This window comes from Culex quinquefasciatus, chromosome 1, assembly GCF_015732765.1.
Source record: "Culex quinquefasciatus strain JHB chromosome 1, VPISU_Cqui_1.0_pri_paternal, whole genome shotgun sequence".
Classification (NCBI taxonomy): Eukaryota; Metazoa; Arthropoda; class Insecta; order Diptera; family Culicidae; genus Culex; species Culex quinquefasciatus.
In genome coordinates, this window is record NC_051861.1 from 7,450,082 (window position 1) to 7,477,280 (window position 27,199).

Consider the following 27,199-nt stretch of genomic DNA (forward strand, 5'->3'; position numbering starts at 1 on the left):
TAGTTCAATTCTTACAGAAATATATGCAATTTTAAAAATTAATAGCAATTTTTCCAGCATCCTAGGTTTAAGTTTGGATGCCATTCTCTTACTCGAATGTTTAGGTTGGAGTAGAAATCTTGACATAGAGTCACCAAGACCTATGGTTTTCAAAGGCATCTTCTGTTTTATTTATTTTTATCAAATAATTTATTAAAGTCCTATATGAAATAACTTTAAAATCGCACGATTCTTTAAAAAAAACCTCGTCATCCAAATTTTGAAAAAGAGCAAAAGAAAAAAAATATTGAAAAAGAGCAAAAGAGCCGTTCAAAAGAGCGGCTCTTTTTAATGAGCGAACGAAAATGAGCGGCTCCTAAAAAAGAGCGGTTTTGCCCACCTCTAGTCCAAAATGTCAAAATCGCGCAGCAGCACCAACATTAGAAAAAAAATGTGGCTGTCATGCCATGGTACAATTTTTTCGTAATGTTGGTATCACCTCGTGATTTTGACATTTCGGGCGTTCATCATTTCGAACGCCATCTTCGCTTAAAAACCTGGATACGATGATTTTGACTATCAAGAGTTGAAATAATCTCTGTCCAGAAGACATCAATATCTCATTGAGTTATTTTAAAAGTTTCCAACTCTGCTAAGAAATCACTAAGCAAAAATGGACTGTATCACCCACCTGGTCCTGAGTCACGGCGGCAAGGCTGCTGTTGGTTACCAGCAGGACATCCTGCGGCTGTTGTTGCTGGTGATGTTGCTGGAATTGCTGGTGCTGCTGCTGCTGCTGCTGCTGGAACGGTGACTGCGATGGCGACGGCTGCAGCCGGGGGCTCGCCGGGATCGACGGTGATGGCGATGGCGTCAGAAATGGACCCGGAGGAGACAGAATACCTGGGTGAGGGGGGAAAAAGGGAGAGAAAGTTTGAAATGTTAGTATAAGTTTGAGTAAATATTGAAAATCTGTATAGGTTTTGTAAGTAGGGAAAATTACCAAATATCATGGTTTGGCAAGGTTGATCATCCTACAGCGGTCGAAAGCTGAACGCATTTTCACTTATTTTAAACCATTGTTGATGCTTAAATTTCCTTCTGTACACAAAAACATCAAAATTAAAATTGAGCGAAATTGGTGACCACAAAATCACATTTAATCAGTGTTCCACTTCCGCCCAAAACAACTCGCCCACGCAAACACAAAAATTTTCGAGGAAAATCCCCCGGAAAAGGACCACCCCCCCACAAAATGCTCATTACAACCCCTGGTCCTCAAAACTTTTGCTCTTTCCACCGCCCCCTCACACTAAGCCCCCATCATTCATCACACCGAGACTCGTCACGCGAGAGAGAGAGAGAGTGAGGGCGTCATTCAGAAGAAAAGACCCCGAGAAAAAGCAGCAGGCTCCGCAGCGCCACCACGCGGAAATTCCACGACACTCTGTCTGTGACTTTTCTTTGTTTATCGATTAGATTAGAGAGAGAGAGAGAGAGTGGCAGCAGGCGATGCGATGGTGTGATGGCCTGCACAACAACAACAACAACAACTATTTTGTCGTAAGTTCTGTGAAGGTGTGTTTGTGTGGGTAAGTGTGCCTTTTCGAGAATGGCAAAAAACTTTTTTTCGGGGATTGTTTTTGGATTTGTAGTTTGAGAAAGTACACATTTTTCCAAGAAAGGATAACGTTTTTCTTCTTGGAAGGATTTTCCAACCCGGAAAATCTTCACAGTTTTTCACTCATTGATTTATATACTCAAAAGTTCCACCGACAATTCCCGGTAAATCCCACACTAAAAGATTTTATCACTCATTTTCGAGGGCACCAAGCTCGTTTTCCTTTGTTTGTATCGCGACGAAAGTCGCGAAAATTCTCGACGCTTTTCCACCGCGATTTTCCAACATTTTCCACCAAACTATAATTTCACCTGATTCATCACCACTTTGCCCACCAATTCCCACACAATTAGTCACCAATTGACGCCAATTTCATCCCAAATTTCGCCCCAAAATCCCGAACCACAAAATTTCCGCGGCGCTCTAGAACCCGTTTTCCTCGACGTTTTTCCTCCCTAGTTTTTCTCGTTGGCGCGCCGCGACGGACGTCGACGCAGTCAACACTTTTGCTTTTCACCCCCCCAAACGCGCTCTCTCGCTGGCTCTCTCATTTGCACAAACACACTCTCATTAATGGGTGGGAGAGAGAATACTGTGTTCACCGAAACGAGCGAGGGAGAGCGGGAAACACAACAAAAACAAAGGTGGGCTAGTGTTGGTGGTGGGTGTTGAGCTGCCACGTGAGAGTGCGGAAATTTGCACGCACGCCACGGCAGTGCTGATGGTTTGACGGGAAAAAGTTGGGCGCACTGTTTATGGGGGAACAGGAATGCATAGAGTAAGTTGTGAGTAAGTTTATCACGACAAGCAGGGTTGCCAAATAAATGCAACGAAATATTTATAAATTCTGAAAAACAATCAATTTTGGAAAGTTACGCAAAAAAATTAAAAAATTAACACGTCGACGATAAAAAACGCTTCTAAAACCTGTATACAACTGAAATGATTAGCACAGTAGGCAGTGAGCAACCAAGTCTCTGTAAAAAAGTTTTGCAACATTTGATGGAAAAGAGGAACAGCAATTTAGTAAAAAACAGGACCGTTTGCCAAACAAAAGACAATTTTCATCAGGTACTTAGCATCAAGTCTAGAATTATATCATTATTGAAAAATTTCTGGAGAATCCTTACATTAATTCTATTGGGATTCAATTTATTTTTCACATCAAATAATCACAGTAAAAAAACATGACAACACAATAACTAGGAATTCTAGGAAATCTAGGAAAAACAATGTGCTCAGAAAAAAGTTAGTTTTTAAACAAAATTCATTTAATGTACAATTCTGGAGTTTTTTTTAAAAAGGTCCAATAAACCAAATTCTCAGTTTTTGCTTTTTGGGTGTTTTTAATACCCCTGACTTAAGGCGGTTTTAAAAACACCCAAAAAGCAAAAACTGAAAATTTGGTTTATTGAACCTTTAAAAAAAACTCCAAAATAAAATAACATCAATTATTAAAACTTTCCAAAATCCAATTTAGGTAAATTTTACAACAAGCTGAAAAAAATACAAAATATTAATTTATGTTTATAGGATCTTTTGAAAAAGTAAGCGAGAATATAGTTGACAACCGACTAAACAATGTATTTTAAAGAGATTTTTTTTTGTAAATTGTTTTGATATTTCGAAAGGGGGAAGGGAAAGGAATTTCTTTGTATTGAAATGGAATCTGAATCTGCCTCATCAGAATTGAGCTTATATAAAAAATTTACATTCACATTTAACTTTTAAATTCTGGGGGCACATTCAGCGGACAAATCTACATTGAAAAACATATAGTTGGACAATTTTTCTAGTTTGGTTAGGGTGGTCCCATTCAGACATTTTCAAATGAAGATATCTTGAGTTTAAAATGCAGCGTTTTTACCTTAAAATGGCTGTATCTTTTGACCGTTAAGTAAAATTAACTTTTTTAAACATTAAAATGTTTTTGGATTCTGTCACGCTTAAAAATACATTTTTATATGTTTTTTGTTGTTGTGCTCTTTCTATCATTACTTTTTTTGACTTGTTTTATTCCTAAAGATATAAGAATTAATTTCTTTTTTTTTGCGTTTAGCTTTTTTCTTAAATTCCTTTGTTTTTTTCTGAAAACAAAACTTTGATTAAATCAAAAAAATGTTTAAATATTTTTTAAATGTTTTTTTTTGTTTTTGTGCTCTCTCTATCATTAACAAAGACTTTTCATTCTTAAAGATATAGGAATTCATTTCTTTTTAATCCCTATGTTTTTAATTTTTTTTAACAAAACTTTTTCAATTATTTTTTATTAAATCAAACAAATTGAAAAGAACAAAAGTAGTTCATTTTATTTCGCAATCACAAATTCAATTTTTTTGTATGATTTGTTTACTTATGATTTTAAAACATCAATCTTTCATTATTAATTGTTAAATAATTAAACCAAAAAAAAGTTAAAATGAGGGAGGGGGGAACGAAGGTGTTTTAAATAAGCCAAGAGGAGAATGCAACGAAAATAGTTGAGAACCACTGTTCTAGAAGACGAAAAAAAAAATCCCAAAAATATTCCTGAAAAAAAATTACAAGCCTAGGTTTCAACATTTGGATGAAAAAAGTGTTTTAAAATGCATGTTAAAGACATTAAAAGGTTTAAACCTTCAAACCTAAAATAAAATAAAAGTTTGTTTTGACTGTTAATATTTCCCCATTTTGAACATTTTGTAACAAATTATCATTATTGTAACAAATTATAACTCTTTCCAGGGCTTTGGTTTATTTATTCAATAAAAGAATTTCAAGAATTGAAATAAATCTATATATGTATTGGATAAATAAAAATAAATTCAAATCATTCACTTTTTCAGGCCTAAGTTCAGACTTTTTAAGAGATTAGAAAAAATGGAATTTTTTTTAACTCTTTGAAATGTATTGATAAACGTACAATTTTGCAATTGAGAAACTTCAATTTATTCTAAAAATGTTGATTTTTGAACAGTACACATCAAACAAACGAACTTTTAAATGAAGAGGGAAAAATAATTACAAAAACGAATAAACAATTTGTGCGCTTTCTGCTGTTAGTGATGAGCCTGAAATATGGAAAACAGTTTTCATTAAGTTAAATTTAGTTTTATGGAATAACAAATTTTGGTTAAAACTGTATTTAACAGCCAAATAAACGAATAGGTAAACAAACAATATTGAACGAAGCTTCAAATCACTTATCTCTTCGGAAAATCAAATCAAGAAATTTTTTTTCAATGTATAATTTTTCTATTGTTGGGCTTAAGTTTGACCCCAAAATTTATAAATCTAATATGGCGGCCAAAATAGCGGTTATGAAATATTGAAAAAAGGCATTTTTTAGACAATCAGCTTATCCAAAATGACAATCAAATTTAACCAAAATGAGGACGCAGAATTCGAATTTAATGGTAAAAGCAAGAAATGAAAAAAAATATTCGTGATTTTAGGCAAACCTTAGCATAATCGAACTTCAGATAATCGAGTCTGGATTTCATTGCAATGTTCTTTATCGTATTTGAACTCATCATGCTTAGTGTTGGTAACTTTGTGATTGTTTCAGGTCTATGCTAAAACCGACAATTGTAATCAATTATTTTATTTTATTAATATTTCATAATAATCTAGAAGCAGAAATCCCACGTGCTTTCCATAAAATCACATCCTAAGCACGTGTCCAGCGCATCATCTCCGTTTGGCATTTAGAAGTTTATTCACCCGAAGCCGCACAGACAACACCGAAAACAAAGGCTCTGGAACGCACGCAAAAGTCAATTCGATTTCATGACACCCAGACGTGACGGAGGCCAACATTTACAACAACAACAAACAAGTAGAAAAATGTTTCGGCGGCTGCTGCGTCACCACCGGACCAAAAATTGCAATCAAAATATCACACATAGAATGAAAGTTCGCTTTGATGAGAGGTTTTTTTTTCGAATGAGAGAAAGAGCGCTGATGAGTTGATGAGATTTTCGCGCGAGCGAGAGAGAGAGAGCTCGCGCACTCATCGAGATTACCGTCACTTTACATTACGGCCAGCGTTGCCACATGTACAGATATTTTTGGCACATACCAAACACTCAAACTAATTATTTTTACAGTTAAAATACACTTGAGTAGTTTTTGTAAACTGCACTAAAAAGATAAACATTTTTTGCATCTTTTTACTTGTTTAGTTTTTGATAAAAATGTTTTTCTTTAAAGTTATACTTGATTGAGTGTTTGGTCTGTGCCAAAAATATCTGTACGTGTGGCAAGCCTGATTACGGCTTGTAATGCGAGCGGGACAAATCAAGAGAAATCAGTTGGATCACGTTCAACAAACAAACACAAACAGTCACATGTTGCCAAAGGGCGCCACATCAAGTTTGCTCTCACTCTCTCATTATTTTTCTCTCTTGTCAGAAAAGAGCCCAACTGTGTAGGAAAATTGCTTGTTTTCCACAACACAAGCGCTGCTGCTGTCTCCCAAGGAAGAATGCATGCTTCCTGGATGGGGATACAAAAAAAAAGTTCTGTGGCCTATTCTCTCGGAAAAGGTTGCTCCTTCTCACGTGTCAGCCCGGAAGAGTTGTCTGATTATCCGGGACGTGTCAATGTGCCGCCACGGGTTGAGGACTTTTGGTATTTTCTTTTTGTTTTATTTTTGTTTGACATGATTTTGGCAAAAAATATCAATTCAAAATTTATTTATTTTTTGTTTTGTAATGTTGCCTCTTTAGACGCTGGAGTCATCGATAGGAGACAGAAAATATTGATTGATAATTGAATAATTACAGTTCCACGTGTGCTTATGAGAGGGACAGGTTGTTGGTGGCGATGGCAACTTTAGTGCCAACCCACCACGCAACCATTTCCGCGCAGACTACGTGCAGCGTCGAATGTTTGTTACGGCTGTCTATAGGAAATCCCATCAGGTCAACAAGTCAATGAATAAAGCGGATGGGAAATTACCATTGTTTATTTTGTGAGAGATGTCAATTATGTACGTTGAAACAGTGTATTTGAATTTGAACGATTAAATTGAAATCTAAATTGCCAATTAAAATTTAAAAAAAATAAGATTATTAAGTAAAAGATTAAAACAAATAAACAAGTTTCAGCTTAGATCCCCGTTAGTAGGGTGTATCTAATAGAAGCACCATCAATAGAGTCCTACTCAAATAAAATTTATCCTTCCGGCATGACTATCCAGTTCCTCTTGTGATCACAATTGAATAAAAAAACAGTGCATCCAGAACAAGGCCACACACAGCAGAAAAGCATACTTTCCGGAACGTCCGCATTTCCGCTTAACCACTTTTAAACTACTAAGTGACGTATGCGAAATTTGGAAGCAATTTTCACGGTTACACACTAAAAAAAATCTTTGTAATTTTACGTAAAAGTCCAAACCAGTTTTTTTTTTATGTCAAAAGGAATGTAAAAAATAGTGTAAACTTACAAATTTTTGTATGTGAGCTATTCTCCATAAAATCGGTAAAACTCGATTTTGACCATTTTTATTTTTTGTTTTTTTGTTCATGCTAAAAAAGTTCGTCAATATTCGAAAATCTGTAACTTTTGAAAAAAAAAAAATGCTGGTCGATTTGGCGTCTTCGGCAAAGCTGTAGGTATTGATGAGGAATGTTCAGAAAAAATAGATACACGGAAAAATTACGATTTTTAAATCAAATTTTAATCATAATAATTTTTGTTTTTGTTTTTTTGGTAAAAGTATATTTTCATTGACTTCAGGCTTTAAAATAAAATCAAATTTTCAATAGAAAAGTACTTAACGGATTTTTTGATAAATTGAACCGTTTTCAAGATATAGCCACTTAAAGTTTAATTAATGCGTCCATCCCGGGAATTCCTGGGACAAAATTCCCGGGATTTTTCCAAAACCGAGAACTCCCGAATCCCGGGATTTTTTATAGTTTGTCTCGGGAATTCCCGAAATTGAAAAAAAAAATCAAATTTAATCTGGAAATCCAGATTTGGTTGTGAAAATTTTTAACATGTTGAATACTTAATAATCGATTAGCATTAAAATTTTAAAGCATTACAAATTGTATTCAGCATATATCAGTATTAATTTGGCTTATTAGGGAAAATTGTCAAAATTTTAGCTTGCATACCCGCAAAATGCCTGATGCTTTAAATATTTTCAATTCTATTTATTATATTTTTGAAAGACTGAGTAATATTTTAAAGTAAATTCATGATTTTAAATTTGAAAAGAAATATTAAATTATTTTTTCATTAAACACCAGAAACTGGGGCAAATCACGAAAAATATCACGTCAGGACAGCTTTTTAAGTCTATTTTCTGCACAATGTTTTGAATGGATTCTGTTGAAACAGGAAAATGGTACAAAACTCGGTTATCTGAAGCTTCAATTATCCAGAGGTCTATTATCCGAAAGAAATAGAAATTAGAATTCTGCAAGCCAATTTAAGTCAAATTTGAATGGTTGATTGCCTTAAAAGTTACCAAATACATTTTTAAAATATTTGATCGCCACCATTTTGGCCGCCATCTTGAATATAAAAAATCTTAATCACTTTAGAGAAATTAGGGGTTATACTTAAGCTTGACCATCAAAAATAAGACAGCGAAAAAAGTGGTTTTGAGTGGTTCGATTCGATGCGATTTGATTATCCGAAGGGATTTCTAAATTTATTGCTCTGAAATCTCCTGTCCTATTCAGACTGTATTTTTTTACAATTTTACATGGACTGGTATCATTTTATCAGATTTTATTTCTTCTTTATTAGACTTTTTCAAAAAAGAAAAAAAATGTCGAGCTTCGAGTCGAGCTAACAAATATATTAAAGAAAAATATTGATGGAAGACTAATTTAATTTTAACCACATTGGATAAAAAAAATAAGTTCAATTAAAATCCAAAGCGCAACAAAGAACGAAAAAAAGAACATTTTTAATTTCTTTTATGCTATTTGCAAAATGTCCAATTAATATTATCGAGCTTATTCTATAATTTTAAGTTTAAAAACATAACAAATAAAATAAATACATAGACTTTATGACTGTTTTAAAAATTTCCCGGGATCCCGGGAATTCCCGGGATTTAAATAATATTTTTCCCGTTTCCCGGGAAATTCAAAACCCGGGAAAATTGGACGCCCTAAGTTGAATTTTAGTTGAATTTTTTTCGATTTTTCAAATTGTGTTCATGATGGTCCATTGCTGAAAATATTTTTTTCGAAGAGTTCAGAAAATTTACAATAACATTGCCTAAAGAGCATTGAAGATTGGACCTCTGGTTGCTGAAGTACATTAAATAAAAAAACATTTAAAAAATCGTTTTACAAGTATCCAAACATTCACACATTATCGAATGTCATTGTATCAGCATCTGGACCAAACACTGAATATTACGCCCATTTGCTAGTCTTGATTTCTAAACATTCAGAATATTTTTCTCGAAGAGATCAAAATTTTTCACAAATATGTCATAATTGGTGGAGAATAGCTCCTGTAACTACACATTAGTAAAATTACATGAAATAGAAAGTAATTTTCAACCATTACAAATTTTTTATTGTTTTTTTTTATACAATTTGCCGCATACGTCACTTTGCAGTTCTGCGACAGTGCTCCATTTTGCGAGGATAGAACCTGTTGATGTTTGCAACTCGGAACTTGAACAAAAACTACACCCTTTCAGTGTGAGCCCAACGTAAGCGCACATACAGACAATGTAAACTAATAATTCATCATTGTTACAATTTACAGTGTAAACAGTGTAAATACGACTTAAAGGTTTAATAGGTGAAGGTCAGAATTTACTTATTTGTTTTATTGATAGGCTGAAAAAAATTTAAAAAATTACAGGAAACACAATGTAAATTTAAAAAAAAAATGATGTAATTTTACTTGGTTACAGCGGTTTAAGTTTTTTTTGGGCAAAGCCTATCCAAAAAAAAAATATTTTACATAAGAATTGGGAAAATTGAATCAGCGAAAAAAGTTTACATCAGTTATGTTGTATATAATTCCACATTCAAATGTAAATTTACATAAATATGAGGTAAACTTACACAATTTTTGCTGTGTATTTTAGAACTTGTTTCACCAAAAAAAAAAAAAACATGTTCAGCTCATTTTTTTAAAGCTTAACCTCAAATGTCACTTAATTGACATATTCGTGTGGCATTTCAACCATTTCGCTGGCAGGGTCGATCGTCATCGAGAGCAAAAAAAGAAGCCGAATAAAAACCTTAAGGGGAAACGCTGCGTGGAGAATCGGAAGCAGAATATTATGCATGCACAAATCGAGCTCATAATTTGCATCAATTCGCATCCGCACATGCACTCTCGGGGCAGATTTTTTTTTTCTGTTGGCTTGCTCTCTTTCTTGTCATATTTTCCGTTGTTTTCATGTCTGATTTGTTGCTTCAAGCTGTATGGTAATGAAGCGAGTTCGTAGCTGTTGATTTCGAGATCATGACAAGGTTGAGAGTCGTGTAGTACTTTTGAAATTGATCTTTTTACATTTTTGAAATGTAAAAATCAATTTTAAAAACCATAAATTTTGAAAAAAAAAAATATTGACATGATTTTTTTTTTAAATTTAATTTTTTTTAAATTAAAGTGATTGAAAAGTCGGATTACTGCTTAACTATAAGGCATATTAATGGGTATGAAACAAATGTGTCGCCAATCGACGTCAAGGACAAACTGCGTTTACCTGGTTGCTGATTTGCATAATTGAATGATGGTGCGAAATAAGATTGCAGTGCACCGAACAAGCAGCTACGATTACCATAATTTATTTAAAAATTTCAATAAGCATATATATGAAAAATAGCGATAGTACATTTTTTAAAGCAAATAAATCTTACTTGTAACTTTACGAAAAACACTCATGAAATCATGATCCTTATTCACGTTTTCATGAACAAAAATTCACGAATTTCGTTATTTTTTTATTTTGTTTAGAGAAAAAAAATGCATCAATTACATTAGTTTTGAGTCAAAGTTTTACAAATAAAAAAGGGGAAACAAGGGCAAAAAATCAATACCGACCCACCTCACCAACACCAACCACACACCGTGAGGTGATTAATTGCTCGGAAAATTGTGGTGTGGCAAAGCCACGTGACATCCAAGTTGGGGGTCGAAAATTGCTCTAGCTTTTCACCTATTGCGCGCGCGAAACCCGAAAAACTTGCCGCTGGGAAAAAGTTCGAATTTCGCCACGTAATTTTACCTCAAAAAGAACCCAAAAAGGGCATTCTCAATTTTCCACGCAGAATAATTTATGCAAGGGGGTTTGGAAAATCCGCGAGGAAAAGTGGGGTTCGCTGTTTTTCTTTTTTGAAGGTTCCACAACCACAAAAAACGAGAGAAAATTTACCGCGTCATCCTGGGAATCAGGCAGGGGAAAATTGGGATCTAGTTACGAAAAATCTTTCTAGTTGGTTGAAAAAAAAGTCTCATCAACTTTTCCGGAAACAATCGGCGAAACACTTGCGCCAGGCGACTATTTAGCAAAGCGTTAGAGTGGTACTTTTCTTATTTATTTATTACTTTGCCTGTTTCAAAATATAATTATTTGCAAGTTTAAATTTATTACTTAAAATTTCAACGAATTAAAAAATAAAAAAATAAAAAAGAACCACCCTACTTCAAATGGTGTTAGCAAACTTCACCGCGAAAAGCCACCCACAAAGTTGGCCCCTTTCCTCTCCATCGCCACCCAACAAACACGCTGCCAATTTCACGAGGAAATCCCTCGCGAGGTGGGCTCTCATTTGCGGTCAAATATTTGGTATTGGACATGCTGGCAACACTGCCAGAAGAAAAATATATCATTTTTTTGTGAATTGATTAAAAATACGTAAAATTTAAACTTTTTTTTTAAAACTATGATAACGATTTAATCAGAATTAAAAAAAAGGTGTAGGTTGGTATGTTACAGACATGACTAGAATGACAAAGAACATTGTTAAATGATCGTTCAATGTCACAAAAAAAATTAATCGAATACTCAAAATAAGCCAACCTCCCCTAGTCAGCACATCTCAACGGAAAAACAAAGTGTACATGCAGTGATGCCGACCCACGAAGTGGATACAACAACAACAACAAAAACTCCAAAATACCTCCCCTGCCATCCTCACCAAAACTTCTGGAGTTCTCACCACCCCCCGCCCCTCAATTCCCTTCCCCCTCCCACCCCACAAACGCAAGAAGAATTGGTGTTGTCGACCTAGAGCGCGCTCCCGGAGCCAGCGAGAAGTGAAGCAATTTCGAGATTTTGTCCTCGAAAAGAGGTGTCCTGGGTGACGCGGGGGAGCCACCCATGCAGTCAAGAGAGGAAGGGGGTATCGATCAATATAACTGCGCGCACTCTGGTCTGGTCTGGTCCGACGGCGACGGCGAAAAACTAGATATGGGAAAAGGGATATTTAGAATTAATGCACACACACACACACACTTACTTTCACGCGAGATTCTCGCGGATGATGCCGGCAGGAGCAGGAGGTATTGAAGTGGGTGTTGGAGGATTATGTGTGTGTGTGTGTGTGTGTGTGTGTGTGTGTGTGTGTGCGCGCGCGAAAGGGAGATTGTTATACTCTTGTTGTGTACAGTGTTACTTTTGGGTATCTTTGCTGGAATCGCGTTGCTGAGAAAATGATATTTGTTTATTTTCAAATTAAGAATATGACAGAGGTTTTTTTTAGCTGGGCAATTCTCGCAAGATTTTTGTTTAGTTTAAAATGCGTGTGTTTTTATTTATTTGAGTGCAACTCAATTTTGCATCATTGATTTGTTCATACAATTTTTCAAAAATTACATGTTTTAAATGGACAACTTTAAACTATTTAAAAAGTCAATTGAAATATTCAAAATCTAAATCATGAGAACGGTATTATATCTGAAGTTTTTTTTTAAAAAAAGGTCCAATAAAGCAAATTTTCAGTTTTTACTTTTTGAGTGTTTTCAATACCCCAAGGCGGTTTCAAAAACACCCAAAAAGTAAAAACTGGAAATTTGGTTTATTGGACCTTTTCAAACAAAAAAACTTCAGATACATCGATTTGTTGTCTTCGGCAAAGCTTTAGGTATTGTTGATGAACTCTCAAAAAATACGCTCTAAAGCAACCTATTTCTATTTCGATTTTTAAATATTCTCATTCTTAGATATTGATTAGAAGACACAAAAATGCAATCTTTTGAGCTAAGCTACAAGTTGGTAAAAATAGATTTGGCAGTGTTGGCAATTTCTAGAAAAAATCATAATTTCTGAATAACGAGGAAAAAAGTCAAAAAAAAAAGACTTTATTTACACATAAAATCAAATTGCAATCGAAAAGTACTTAATCTAAATTTCGGAATCGAGCACCGTTTTCGAGTTATATCTTCTTAAAAAATTCTACTTTGTAATTGGGACTTTTATTTTACCTGTAAAAGTCATGACCAAACTTGACCATCTCTGAAAACATTTGTTCCGAATGGATCATAAAATTTCATTCCCATTTGCTGGTGCACTGTTATCCAGATGGCAAAATTAAGCGGAAAAAGAGAGTGCTTCATGATTAGGGTGTTTTTGAAAACTCAACATTCCAGGAATATTTTCCTTCTGGTTGTTGGCTTTTTAAGTTTATGTGTTATTCGGGCTAAGTGATGTTCTGAGTAGTTTTGGAGCTCGGAAAACAAACATATTTTTTTTAATTTATTTTGGACCTTCAAAAATTACAGCGATTAAATGGTAAAATTCTTATTTAAAAAATCAAATATCTCGAAAAAACATAGGCATAATTTTATGCGAGATCTAGCACTTCAAACGCTGATATAATCTTTTTTTCTTTAAACTCGAGATATGTTCATTTGAAAATGTCTAATTTTCAAGGGAACAATGTTTGGACCACCCTAACAAAATTCGAAGATTGTTCAACTTTATGTTTTTCCATGTAATCTTGCCCTGAATCTTCCCCCAGAATTGGGCCAAAATGTCAAAATATCGATGATTGATGTAAAATGTAAAATAACCATATAAACTCATAGAAACCTATAATATAACCTAAAATTGACATTTTGACACTTTGGCTCACAACCGACGAGGAAATTCCAGGGATCTGACACGCATTTTTGTTAGTCTTTACCTCGGTATTATCTTTTTGCATATATATGCGAGGTAATTACAAGTATTGCGTAAATTTGTCCTCATTTAACATTTATTAGATCAATATCAAAACAAAGTTCTACTTGGCCATTCAAGCAATGCAACATAACACACTGAACCAAACTAAAAACCGAATAGCTTCAGTTTCCTTGAAACAAAATAAAATTAGTTTAGATTCTTCTTGTCCGTTGTATAAACATGAATTACGCTTTCAGAGTACCGTAAAACGGGGTGACTTTGATAGGTTTGCGATTTTTCCGCAAAATGAAGAGTACAATTAAAATACGTAAGGAATGGTTTAGAAACATACTGACCGTGGTAGAGAAGTGTTCAAAGTATCTCAAGAAGAACTTTTCATAAAATTTTAACAAGTTTAAATAGTTAGTTAACTATAGTTAAGAAAATGTTGATGTAAGTCATTATTTTAAACTTCTCAAAGTGTCATGATATTCTCAATGAACATGATTTTTAATCGGAAAACGGAATGCATTTTCGGATTCTTTGGACAAATTTCCACTAGGAGAAGGTTAAATAAATTTGTAAATAATAAATAATATGTGTTTTTGAAACACCATTTAAAAAAATCTCCAAATTTATAAGCAATTTCAGTTAAATAAATTTCATCTAAAATGTGAAAACTTGTGATTCGTGCTTCAAATTCTGTAAAAAATGCAAATAAAATCGATAATTTTATAAACAAAACCAGTTTTGACCAATTTTAGGCGAAATTTCGACTTTTTAACAATTTTACCTTAAATTTATATGTATTTTGCTTAAAAGCTTATACTAAATGTCTAAGCCTTAGACACTTAGTTAACTAAATATAAACATTGTTTTTTTTTCTTAAAAACTATATCAGCTACTTTAGTGATGGTACATTTAGGGTTCCAATAAAGTTTGAACATCTTAAATAAGATTTTAACAAGAAAAACTATGACTATCAAAGTCACCCCGGAATTAAAACTAAGAATTATAACGTAACTATTTTTTTAAACATTATTGAAAAAAACTTTTATTAAGAAATAGTGCATGGACTTTGTGTAGTCTACCCCAGTACATGTTTTAAAAATAACAATCTTGAGCAAAACCTTACCTGTTGGAAAATATGCTAAAAACTAATTGAAATTCTATCAAAGTCACCCCGGTTTACGGTACTAAATTTTGGTCAAAAATGCTTTAAACTAGCTGTAACTGAACACCAAAGTGCTGATATGCCAACATTAGGTCCCCCCCCCCTCCTGAAATTCGAAAACAATATTTTCAGAGATAGTCAAGCTTGATGTTAGCTATGAATGATTCAAAGTGTCACGTTATCAACAAAAATCATTATTAGTGGATTTAACTCGAAAAAGGCAAAAATAGAGCCAAAAGAAGGTTTTCGATTTTTCAATGTATTTCAAAAATAAGGTTTTTTTCGAAAAAAAATCAAAATTTCTAAATGGATTTATGGAACTTGCGTTCAGAAGATGCAATTTTTGTCATTTTAAAAAATATCTGACAATGAGTATTTTGTGAAAAGTCGAATAAAACAACGGGTGTTTTTTAAGTGTGTAACTATTACTACTTCGAGAGCGGGAGGTATCAAATTATAGAACTAAAAAACAAAGCATTCTATTTGAAGAAAATGGATTGTAATTGAAATTTACTTTTGACTATAATTTTTGGTAATTAATAACTTTCTACAATTTTATAAAAAAATATCATATGTTTAAATGAATACAATGAAAATACACAGAAAAAAAAGTTGAATTTTGGAGTGTTGAAAATTTGGTAGGCTGAATATTACCTTTTGTTTTTTGAGTGATATTACATAAAAAATGATGAAAATTCATTTTTTTCTGGGGTAAAATCAATATTTTTTTTTACCCAAAATCTGTCACCATTTCTTGAAGAATATTACCACCATTTTTTTCTGTGTATTTACAAAAAAATCTAGATAGGCGTCTTATACAAAGTAATCATAATATTATTGATTTGATATATTTTTGTTTTAATTATTTTTAAGTTTTGCAGATCTGGCAACCCTGTATTGTTGTAGGATGTGGTAGAGAGCCAATATGAAGTGACAAAATGTTACTCTCGGGGTTCCAATCGAACTGTCAAAACAGGGTTCCAAACGAGACACAATACCTTGCAAGAATTAGGTTAGAAATTAATTTCAATTAATATATATAATTTTGGGATATAATTTTTTATATGAAACTTTTGTTAACAAAAATTGTTATTATAAACAAGTGTTTCACACAATTTCGGATTTTCTAAATGATGAACAGATTCCCAAGAAAGTGTCCACGTGGTTTGTGGATGGTCCCTAATCAAAATATAGTTTTTTTTTTCAAGAAATTTCTGGTTATAACGAAATACTACTAAATAAATCTGTATATTTTCTAAAATCATAGACAATTGAGGAAAGCCACAATCACAAGTCGACTAAGATACGTCACAGACAAACAGACGTTAATCAACCAACAGTTTTTTTTCAAAAATTCGCTAGAGCCACCTAGTTGTGTCGTGATGGAATCTATGATAGTGTGCGTGAATATAACTTTAAGCAACTGTCAAACGCGTGTAAGTGAGCTGTGGTGAATTTAAAGTTGCTGTGGTGAGTTTCTAATCAATCAAAATAGAAGTTAAATTGCTGGTTGACTTGTTTTTGGAAGGGACTTACGTCTGTTTGTCAGTGGGAACTTTCTTTGTTCTCTACAATTTTTGAACTTTTTTTTAAATTTTTTGAAGTATATTTTGTAACATCCTATCTGCCCAAGAATCCCCGTCAGGTGAATGAATCCAATTACTTTTTCATGTTTTGTTTTCTGGTTCTGGTTTTTTTTCGCACAGAGAAGAACGAGATGTGCTCCAGCCACTTCCGTTCCGCCGTGCCGAGACAGGGTGGTGGTGGTGGGAAGGATTTTGTAGCGGAAGGAGACAACGGCGTTGGCGGGCTTAGTTAAGGTTAAGGGGGTTGTTTTGCGAACGAGTGTATGTGTGTATGATGATTCTGGAGCAAGAAAATGAGCATTGGGCACGTCCGTCCGTTTGCATTTGGAGGCTGAGCTAGGCTGTGAGCCACCGGAACACGCGGACCATGTCCTCGAGGGATTTGCATGAATTACGTTACGGGGAAAAGCAATTGTCGCTGAGTGGGTTTTGCTCTATAGGTAGAGGTTCTGTGGATTTTTTTTTAAATCAACAGCAACAAATACACAGAGAAGTAAAAAGTTTCATAAATTTTATTGTTTAATTTAAACAAAATCGAGTAAATTTAAGTCTTTTATTGCTTTAAATGTTCCGAGAGTGTGTGTGCAGCGTGCGGAAAATTACATTTACCCTTTACCTAATATTCCTGTGTGTAGAGAAAATCAATTAACATGAAAGCCTCTCTTTTGTATTGGCATGCGTTGACACGTGAGTGGCGCTGGCATGTAATTTTACAACGTTTCACTTCTAACCTTATGCGTTTGTGGAAAAAAGGTCAACATTATTATGCTACGAGTGCACTTTTGACTTTTTAGCCTTCAATGTTGACGCAGGTGTCATGATCCAAGGTTAAAGAAAAAATCACCATCCTGGAATGACACTTTTTTGTTGCTCCTTTGAGATGAATATAAATTGGTTTACGCACACTTGGGTGTCCCAGAAGGGAGCAAACCGTACAGACAAAAGTTGTGCAAACCATATTGAGTGTGCGCTTGTGTGGGTTGGCATGTAGGTGGTTGTTTAGTTAACGACTAACTACCTCCACGTGCGTCCCTTTTGTCACGCAACAACAACCGCATGTAATTATTATTACGAGCGGGCTTTATTTACGTCCTTGTGGCAGTGGAAATGTGTAACACACGTGGGCAATTACAAACTTGGCACAGCGAAGCACGTGTGGGGGTTTAAATTCCTACGCGCATTTATGTAACGAAATGTTGTTGACAATTGACAGGAAATGACAGATGTTGACAGAATTGTACTTACCCTAGTCGTAGTTCGCCTTTTGTTCTCACTTGAACTTACCTTGATAGTTTCACAATTTCTTCGAAAAATCACTAACCCAGATTAATTGGAACGGGTACGAGCTTAAGTGCACCTTGAAGTCCGTGTTAGGGAAACTGTCAAATTTTAGTTTTATGTTTTTGTTGGGTTTGAGCGAGTTAGTTATAATTTACTTGTATGTCAGAGTTAGTGTGTCAGAGTTGACAAAACCCATAAAAGTGTTGGCGTTTACCGTTTCCCTAACACGGACTTCAAGGTGCACTTAAGCTCGTAAAAAAGATACAAAAAATCTGCCTTTGTAAATACAATTCTGTCAGATTCTGTCAATTCTTCGAATGCAACCATGAAGCAAGAGTTCAAATCCGAATGTTAGCAACTCAACACTGCTCTCCTCCTGCATGAGTCTGCCAAACTTTGTACAGCACAAAAAAGGAACGAAGCAAAAGCGAAAATTGAAATCGTTCATTTTTGGGACCAGAAAAAAAGGTCCTACTTTCACGTCACAGATTTTGCATTTGGTCGTTCGATTCTCTAATGACAAAGGAGGGGGAACTGAAACATCCAAGCGATGTCGAACATATGCAAAGTGCACACACACACACACAGTCGTGTAGGAAGAGCAGAGCTCAACCGGTGCCCGGAATTGGAATTTGAAACCTGCAGTGAAAGGACACGATGCATAAGTTATGGGTGCACGTTCTCGACCAGGACCATTGGATTCCTGGTTTCAAGTTTCCTGCAAAGTTTCAATTTCATTCGGCAAATTTCTGACCCAAGTTCTGAGGTTTGCGTTGAGTTTTGCCCCTGGCTCAGTGACAATTAAGTTTTTTCCTGGGAAAGTTGCCCTAACCTAATGGAGAAACTTGCCCTGCCAGTGAACCTTGTTTGAACGGGTAGCAACACCTAACAACAAGTTTGGGGTTGGCGTTAGGAAATGTGCCACGTTGACACTAAATGTGGGGCACAAAACAATGCCGGAAGAATGTCATAAGAATTGAACCAATTTGATGCGTTTCCCTAACACGGACTTCAAGGTGTACTTAAGCTATGATAACTCTGATTTTTCTGAGGTGAAGTGCGATAAAGGTAAGTGAGTATTCGGGTGTCAAATCGGGTAAGTACATTTTAGGTAATATCTGTCAATTCTGTCAACTGTCAATAGTTTTAAGGTTAGTTTGTGTTTTAAAAAATAAAAAAACGGAGCATAAAATCTCCCCTTCGTCTAAATTCCAGCACACATAAAAAAACCCAGCCGTTTGCATGGCTACCAGTGATTAATTTTCATGTACACAAACCAAACCAATGTCCGGCCGACAAAAAATGGCACCGACCCGGGAGAAAAAATGGCACCCAACACACACAAAAAAGAGGGTTCAACTCTTTCCGGAATCACACACACACATACAAGTCAACACCTGCCAATCGATCTGGACACGTGTTTGTGGTGGTAAAAAACAGCACGCTGACACCTCATTAAGCTGTTCTTAGTGGGGAAAGCCGTAAAATTTGTGTTCAAACTTCACATGACTTTAGTAACAATTAAGTTAAGAAAGGTAAAACTTCCCACTAGATGAATAGATCACACAAAAAAAAACAACAAAATCCCAGGATCCAGCCATTACACCGGAAAAAGGTCGACGCAAACGGTGTGGGCAAGATTTCCAATTAAATTCCCCGGAAGGGGCAGTGAGTGGCGCGCAGGGAGCATTCTCATCAGGTCCTGTCCGAAAAATGCATACATGCGCAATTAATGACTCTCGGACTCTCGGAAGTTCTCCAGGAGCAGGTCATCGCGCCCTTGGCGGGCTGTAACGACGGAAAGCAAATCGATATTTTCGAGCACGGCGCGTCTACATTCAGGGGGTAAAGGGGAAAGAGACACCTGTTGGCGGGTAGCGCAATTGGTTGAGTTTGGTAAGTTTTTGAACGTCTTTTGAATTATTTTGTACATTACTCACGATTCGTCGTAAATTTTTGAAGCAATCCGTTTGTATTACCTGCAATGAAAAACAATAAAAAAATTGACATGACCGTTTAAAATTGTAATTTTGAATAATTCCCAAAAAGCAAGCATTTCCCTATCACGGACTTCATGAAGAAGATATCGATTCAATAGTGACCAATTAAGGTAATTGTTAATGTAAGGAGGTTAAAAACAGGTAAGTACTCTTCTGTCAAACTCAGTCAATTTGTCAATGGTAAAGAAATTGGGATAACAGGTTGTCTACACAGAAAAAAATATTCCTGTAAAATTACATTATTTATCATTTGAGCAATTCTCCACGAAATCGGTCTTTTTTGGAATTTTAATTTTGGTATTTTTTAATCCGACTGAAACTTTTTTGGTGCCTTCGGTATGAGGACCATCCATAAACCACGTGGGCACTTTTTTGGGAATCTCAACCCCCCCCCCCTTCGTGGGCAATTGTCCTTACAAAAAAAATCTTTTTTGTATGGAGCGTGGACAATCGCTTACCCCCAAAATTGTCCACGTGGTTTATGAATGGTCCCATGCCCAAAAAGCCATTTTGCATCATTAGATTCTCCATATAATTTTCTATGCAAATTTGGCTGCTGTCCATACAAAAATGATGTATGAAAATTCAAACATCTGTATCTTTTGGAGGAATTTTTTTGATCGATTTGGTGTCTTTGGCAAAGTTGTAGGTATGAATATGGACTACACTGAAGAAAAAAATGATACACGGTAACAAAATTTTTGGTGATTTTTTATATGTTTTAGAGGGCATCAAATACCAACTTTTCAGAAATTTCCAAGTTGTGCAAAAAATCTTTGACCGAATTATGATTTTTTTTAATCAATACTGATTTTTTCAAAAATCGAAATATTGGTCGTAAAAAATTTTCAACTTCATTTTTCGATGTTAAATCAAATTTGCAATCAAAAAGTACTTCAGTGAAATTTTTGATAAAGTGCACCGTTTTCAAGTTAAATCCATTTTTAGGTGACTTTTTTCAAAATAATCGCAGTTTTTAATTTTTGAAAATTAGTGCACATGTTTGCTCACCTTTGAAAAAATATTTTTGGAGAGCTGAGAAAATTCTCTATATTTTGCTTTTTGAACTTTGTTGATACGACCCTTAGTTGCTGAGATATTGCCATGCAAGTGTTTAAAAACAGGAAAATTGTTTTTTTCTAAGTCTCACCCAAACAACCCACCATTTTCTAATGTCGATATCTCAACAACTAAAAGTCCGATTTACAATGTTAAAATATGAAACATTCGTGAAATTTTCCAATCTTTTCGAAAAAAATTCATTCAAATTTTTTTAATCAAGACTAAGATTTTAAAAGGGCCAAAAATTCAATATTACGCCCTTTTGAAATGTATGTCTTGGTTTAAAAAACTAAAAAAAAAATTTCGAAGAGATCGGAAAATTTCACGAATGTTTCATATTTTAACATTGTAAATCGGACCATTAGTTGCTGAGATATCGACATTAGAAAATAGTGGGCTGTTAGGGTGAGACTTAGAAAACATCAATTTTCCTGTTTTCAAACACTTGCATGGCAATATCTCAGCAACTAAGGGTCGTATCAACAAAGTTCAATAAAGCAAAAGCAGCTTTTCAAAAATATTTTTTTCAAAAGTGGCCAAACATGTGCACTTATTTTAAAAAAATTAAAAACTGTGACTTTTTTCAAAAAAGTCACTTAAATATGGATTTAACTTGAAAACGGTGCACTTTATCAAAATTTCACTTAAGTACTTTTTGATTGTTAATTTGATTTTACATCGAAAAATGAAGTTGAAAATTTTTTACGAGCAATATTTCGATTTTCTGAAAAAATCAGTATTGATTAAAAAATACATAACTCGGTCAAAGATTTTTGCACAACCTGGAAATTTCTGAAAAGTTGGCATTTGATGTCCTCTAAAATATATAAAAAAATAGTGTTTTTTTGCAAATCAAGTTTTAGTGACAAAAAGTTAAATAAAAAATCACCAAAAAAATTTTTACTGTGTATCATTTTTTTTTTCAGTGTAGTCCATATCCATACCTACAACTTTGCCGAAGACCAAAACAATCAAAAAATTCCTCCAAAAGATACAGATTTTTGAATTTTTATACATCATTTTTGTATGGATAGCAGCCAAATTTGTATGGAAAATTATATGGAGAATTTAATGATGCAAAATGGCTTCTTTAGGCATACCGAAGGCACCAAAAAAGTTTCAGTCGGATTAAAAAATACAAAAAAAAGGAATGACCGAAATCTGAGAACTGCTCATGTACCAAAAGGCATCATAATAAATGATGTATATTTACATAAGATTTACTGGAAATTTACATTAGATAGAAATTCATCAGATTTGAGTTTACATGCTCAACGTTTCCATTAGATTCATGATTTACATTAGATTTTGATTTACATTGGAGTAAATTCCATGACTTTTTGCTCTTTACATCTTATTTCAACATTAAATTGAGAAACAGCAATTACATGCTGTGTAAATTTACATATTTTTTTCTGTGTAGAAACTGATTGATTAATCGGGTTTTAGACAGTCTCGACTTCGGATAAGACTATTTCCGCGTCACTTGGAGACGGTGATTATAGCAGATTGCAGACTGGACTTCGCCATGTAATGTGATGATTGTTCAAAACCCAAGGCGCCTTGGAATTGAGAATAGAAGCAACTCCACCAGAACCAGATTCTTACAAGATTTGGAAGACGGGACGTGTTGATGCTCCACTTTTCAAGGGTATAAGGGAAAATCTCCACGGAATCCTAAAAAAAAATCGCTTGGAGTTGGACGATTTTTGAGAAGGTATTAGGTCTGGTGGGATGATATTATTTCAAAGCAACCAATCGGATGCTGCTGTCAAGACAATTCCCATTTGAGAACCTTTTCAGCGGGGACGAAATCCACCACAAATTGACACGTTACCCACTCAAATTAGCATAAATATCACGCAGTTTTGTTAGCACCATTTATCATAGCAGCGCTAGTGAGTGTCCCAAAATCTAAATTTACATTCCAGTAGTGGTGCCGGCAATGACATCCATCACAACACGGTCGGATGGGTCCGCGCGCGTTGAAGTTTTAATTGACCCAATCACAGTGTCGGGGTTTGCTGGGTCGTGCCGTCCAAAAGCACACCCGGAGGATGCTCCCGGAACGATTTATGTCGCTAATAGTTTGTGTATGGTGATGGCGACGGAAGTGGCGCGCTAGGGTCGTTAAGGGGTGTGTTTGCGCTGGCCATCCCGGCGACAAGCCGTCTAGCCGGGCCGGGTAGATATGGTTAATCTAATTTATATAACCAATTTACGATCCCTCTGCGAGAGCATCACAGCACCATGAAATCCACACCTAAAAGGCCGGAACCGAACTCTACACTCCCCCCTCGCTAACGTATCACCAAGCGCAATTCACACGGATAGATTACAAATTGCTGTCACTGGATTGTGAAAACGGTCGCGGCCCGTATCGTCGATAGTTCCGCCCGCACCCCAGCTGGGGGGGACTTTAGCTCGCGTGACTGACACTTGCTAACGCGGTACTACAACTCGCACACAGGCGAAATCTGACTTGTGCCACTTTGCACTCTTCTGGAGTATCGCGACGGCGAGTGAAAGCGGCTTCAAAACAACAACAAACATTGCTACAACGGCGACGACGACGACTATCTCGAGCGAACCGGCCACAGCACGTTCCGTTGACGTCACGCGAGCGAGAGCGCTGCAGAAGCCACTGCGGCGATGATTGTTACGAAAGATCGTAAAGAAACAGGTTTGGCGACCCAGTACCTAGCGTTGATTGCGTTGTTTGAATAGCGTTTTCTACGAGAAAATGGGGGGCTTCAGCTGCGGAGGTGCAGTTGAAAGATGGGTTTCCCGATCACGGACTTCAGGGTGTACTTAAGCTCGGTTAGTCATGAGAAATTGAGATTTTTCGAGGCAGGTAAGTGTTAAAGGTAGGTGTTCCAGCTCAGGTAAGTACAACTCTGTCAAAATCTGTCACACAACTGTCAAAATCTGTCAACAGTCAATGTTTATAACGAACGATCGTTACAAACTTGACGAGTATGATGCTCAGATTTCACCTGAGATCACGTCCACCAACTTCAGTTCGGTCACCACTACCACGCAGAGCGTTTCAGCGTTCAACACAAACACCACAAAAAGAAGAGAGACGCGGGTTGCGAGCCCATCCCCAGCTGATATCCGTAGAGTTTGTTTTCATCGACCACGGCTTCGAGGTTGGAAGCGAGTTCACGACTCATGGGGCTAATCAAAGCAATTGCCGACATGCTCCAGAGCGTCTCCTTGATCTTGAACCCCCTTGCTTTGCTTTCGGGAGGTTCGCCGGGCATTACGGGCTGTGAGAAGGGAGACCTGCTTGAATGGGAAGTTGAAGAGGAGCAAAAACTGGAAGAACGTGGCCCAAAAGGTAAACGCAAAAGTGCTGGTTTTGTGTACTTTGGCAGGTATTACCTGTTGATTGTTGTTTTGGGTTTGGAATGAAGAGGTGTAGAGGTGAACAAAACTGGTGACTTGGAGTTTGTGGGAAAAGTGGATTACTGTCAGCTTGATTGCTTTCGGTTACGATGTTTGGGAGAAAGATTTATAGATCGATATAAGCTGTCAAAACAACTTTTACAAGCTTTCGGTTACTTTTGCTTCCGATTATGGACTTCAACTGATAGCTAACATGTAAATTTAAGTTAGTCCCAAAAGGGGTAAGTTCCCAACTACGGACTTCAGACAGTACTTAGGCTAACGAACTTCAACAGAATCAATGTGAAAATGGGTGGTCGCTGTAACTAGGTAAGTACAACTTTGCTGTAACTAGGTAAGTACAACATTGTCAATCTGTCAAGTTCTGTCATTAGTATTAATCTGTCAAACATCGCATAGCCTACTGGGTCATGTGCAACCAAACAACAACAGTACATGAGAGCCGGTTGAAATCGGAACCGCACTCGCAGCAGTCAATTCAACTCACAGTTTGTAAACAACTCGCGCAAAAAGCTACAACCGTCCAGCCCATTAGGGCATTGTGTGTAGGAAACGTGCGCCAAACTCTAGACGGGCTGACGACCGGCGAGTACTCTATCCATTATGGAGCGGCCATCATCGTCATCATCATCATTACCATTCCGGCAAACGGTTATCGTAATGACTGCGGTTTTTGCACTCCACGTCAAGTGGGGGACGTTTTTACTCATCTCGCTCAACCGGGCCGGTTTGTTGGTAAACAAACTGAACTTTTTGTCAGTTCCAAATTTTGGCTACAGTTTTGAGGACCAAAAAAGGCTAACCATATCAGCTGACGATGTGTGCGACCCTTTCAAGTTCGCCACCCCGGAAATAACAAAGTTAACTCAGTCGGTCGGAGTTTGGGGCCCTTTGGGGGAAGGTAGTAAAACGTGACAACCTAACCCCGCACGACACGCTAGAAGTAGGTTAGACCCTCATAAACCCCGGCCAATAGTAAAATTGTTTCCATTCATAAAAAGGGACGGCACCGATAGCGTACTACACTCCTTCCTGGGGGGGGTCAAGGCACGAGAGCAAAGCACAGACAACAAACCGCACGTCCGCCGGCACGAAGTTATCCACTTGAGGGGGGATGTCCTAGCGTCTTGGAAGGTGGTGATGGGGGGGTTCTCCACCTTCAAGTGTCGGAAGATCATTAAAGAGTGATAATGGAGTTTTCCTTCCGGGGATGGCTCGCTTGCGCTGGACCGAACAGCTGTCGACGGTCGGAGCGAGCTTGGAATTGCAGAGCTAGGTGGGTGGAGTGAAACGCGATAAAACAGCTGACCCATATCTTGATGTGTAAGAAGGAAAGAATTACCGCAAGTGGGGTCATTTGGCAACGAGAGGTATGCGATTCAGGTGGGAAGCTTTCAATTACGGACTTCAATGTGTAGCTTGGCACAGACTTCATATCAACAGGTATGCAACCTTCTCGATTACGGACTTCAAAGAGTACTTAAGCTAGATCGATTTCTAGCAGCCGTGCGGTGTTAGTGTTAAAGTGATGAAAATAGTGGTAGTGCGATGGAATCCAGTAATTTGGTAAGTACAACTCTGTCAATTTCTGTCAATCTTCTTCCTTAGGATCTTTTTTTTAATTTTGCAAAAATGGTATTCTGGGCGCCTTGAGGGCGCTATATCTTTTTCATGAAGGTGCAGCACAAATCGGCAACTTGGCAAATTTGCAAAATGCAAAGTTTCTCTTGGGCCCTGCTGAAGGCGCCAAATTGTTTAAGGAGGGCGACATTTTTGTCAAAGAACTTGTTAGTCAACGAGAAGTTAAGTCAAAGAAAATAGTTTGAACAAACCGAACTTCATTGAGTACCTCATTAGTAACAGACTACAATAGGGTTTAATTTTAAATGTTCTGCAATCTGAGCAAGCTTCCCAATTACGGACTTCAAAGAGTACTTAAGCTGGATCGATTTCTAGCAGCGGTGCGGTTATAGTGCACAGAAAAAAATATGTAAATATACACAGCACGTAATTACTGTTTCTTATGTAAACTCACTCAATGTAATGTTGAAATATGATGTAAAGAGTAAAAAGTCATGGAAATTACTCCAATGTAAATCTAAATCTAATGTAAATCATGAATCTAATGGAAACGTTGAGCATGGAAACTCAAATCTTATGAATTTCTACCCGTGTTCGGCTTCCTGTAAATTCCTATTTAATGTAAATCATATATCCAATGTATTTCTGCCAAACGCTGACTTCAAAACTACCCGAACTAAAAATAATTATATTTGGTTCTCTTTCTATCGTTCTCATACTTCGCTGGCCCACTGCCTGAGCCTCACCCTGAACAAGTTGATGCTTTAGCCGCTCGTTTATAAAATGCGAAGATGGCTCAGTCGGCAGCGGGTAGCAGCAGTATCACCGAACATCCTACCCGTCGTCCATTCGATTCCAGTCCAGCGTTATTCCACTTGGCCGTCGACGAGAAAGCGTCCCCTACCTGTGAAACAACTTTTTAAAATCATAATTTCCTTTTGCTGCCCGTTTCACTCATTTTAAAATAGAACATACGCCACACCCTTTTCCTACTGCAATCCAAGTCGAGCTTCTCATTCCCATTGGCCAATCAGAATTAGTTGATTTGAACTAATGTAAATTTCAAAACTAATGTAAATTCCAAAACTAATGTAAATTTTCAAAACTAATGTAAATTTCCAATGAATCTAATGTAAGTTTCCAATGAACCTAATGTAAATATACATCATTTATCATGATACCTTTTGGTACATGATAAATAATGTAAATTTACAGAAATATTTTTTTCTGTGTGATAAAGTGATAAAAATATTGGTAATGCGGTGGAATCCAGTAATTTGGTAAGTACAAATCTGTCAAACTGTCAAGTTTTGTCAATCTGTAAATAAGAAGCTAAGATAAAAAATGTAGTTTGTACAAACCGAACTTCTTAAATGTTCTGCTGTACTTAAGCTCGATCGATACCCAGCAGCGGTGAGGTGA

The 27,199-nt window shown here is 36.2% G+C and overlaps 1 protein-coding gene across 1 annotated transcript in view; it reads right to left on the reverse strand.

The window, feature by feature from the left end:
* The window catches only part of LOC6036488 (mucin-2), a 53,468-nt gene that overhangs the window by 15,983 nt on the left and 10,286 nt on the right, over window positions 1-27,199 (reverse strand). The window contains 1 exon segment of the mRNA XM_038249784.1: window positions 671-882. Coding sequence (XP_038105712.1) covers window positions 671-882 — 212 coding nt within the window.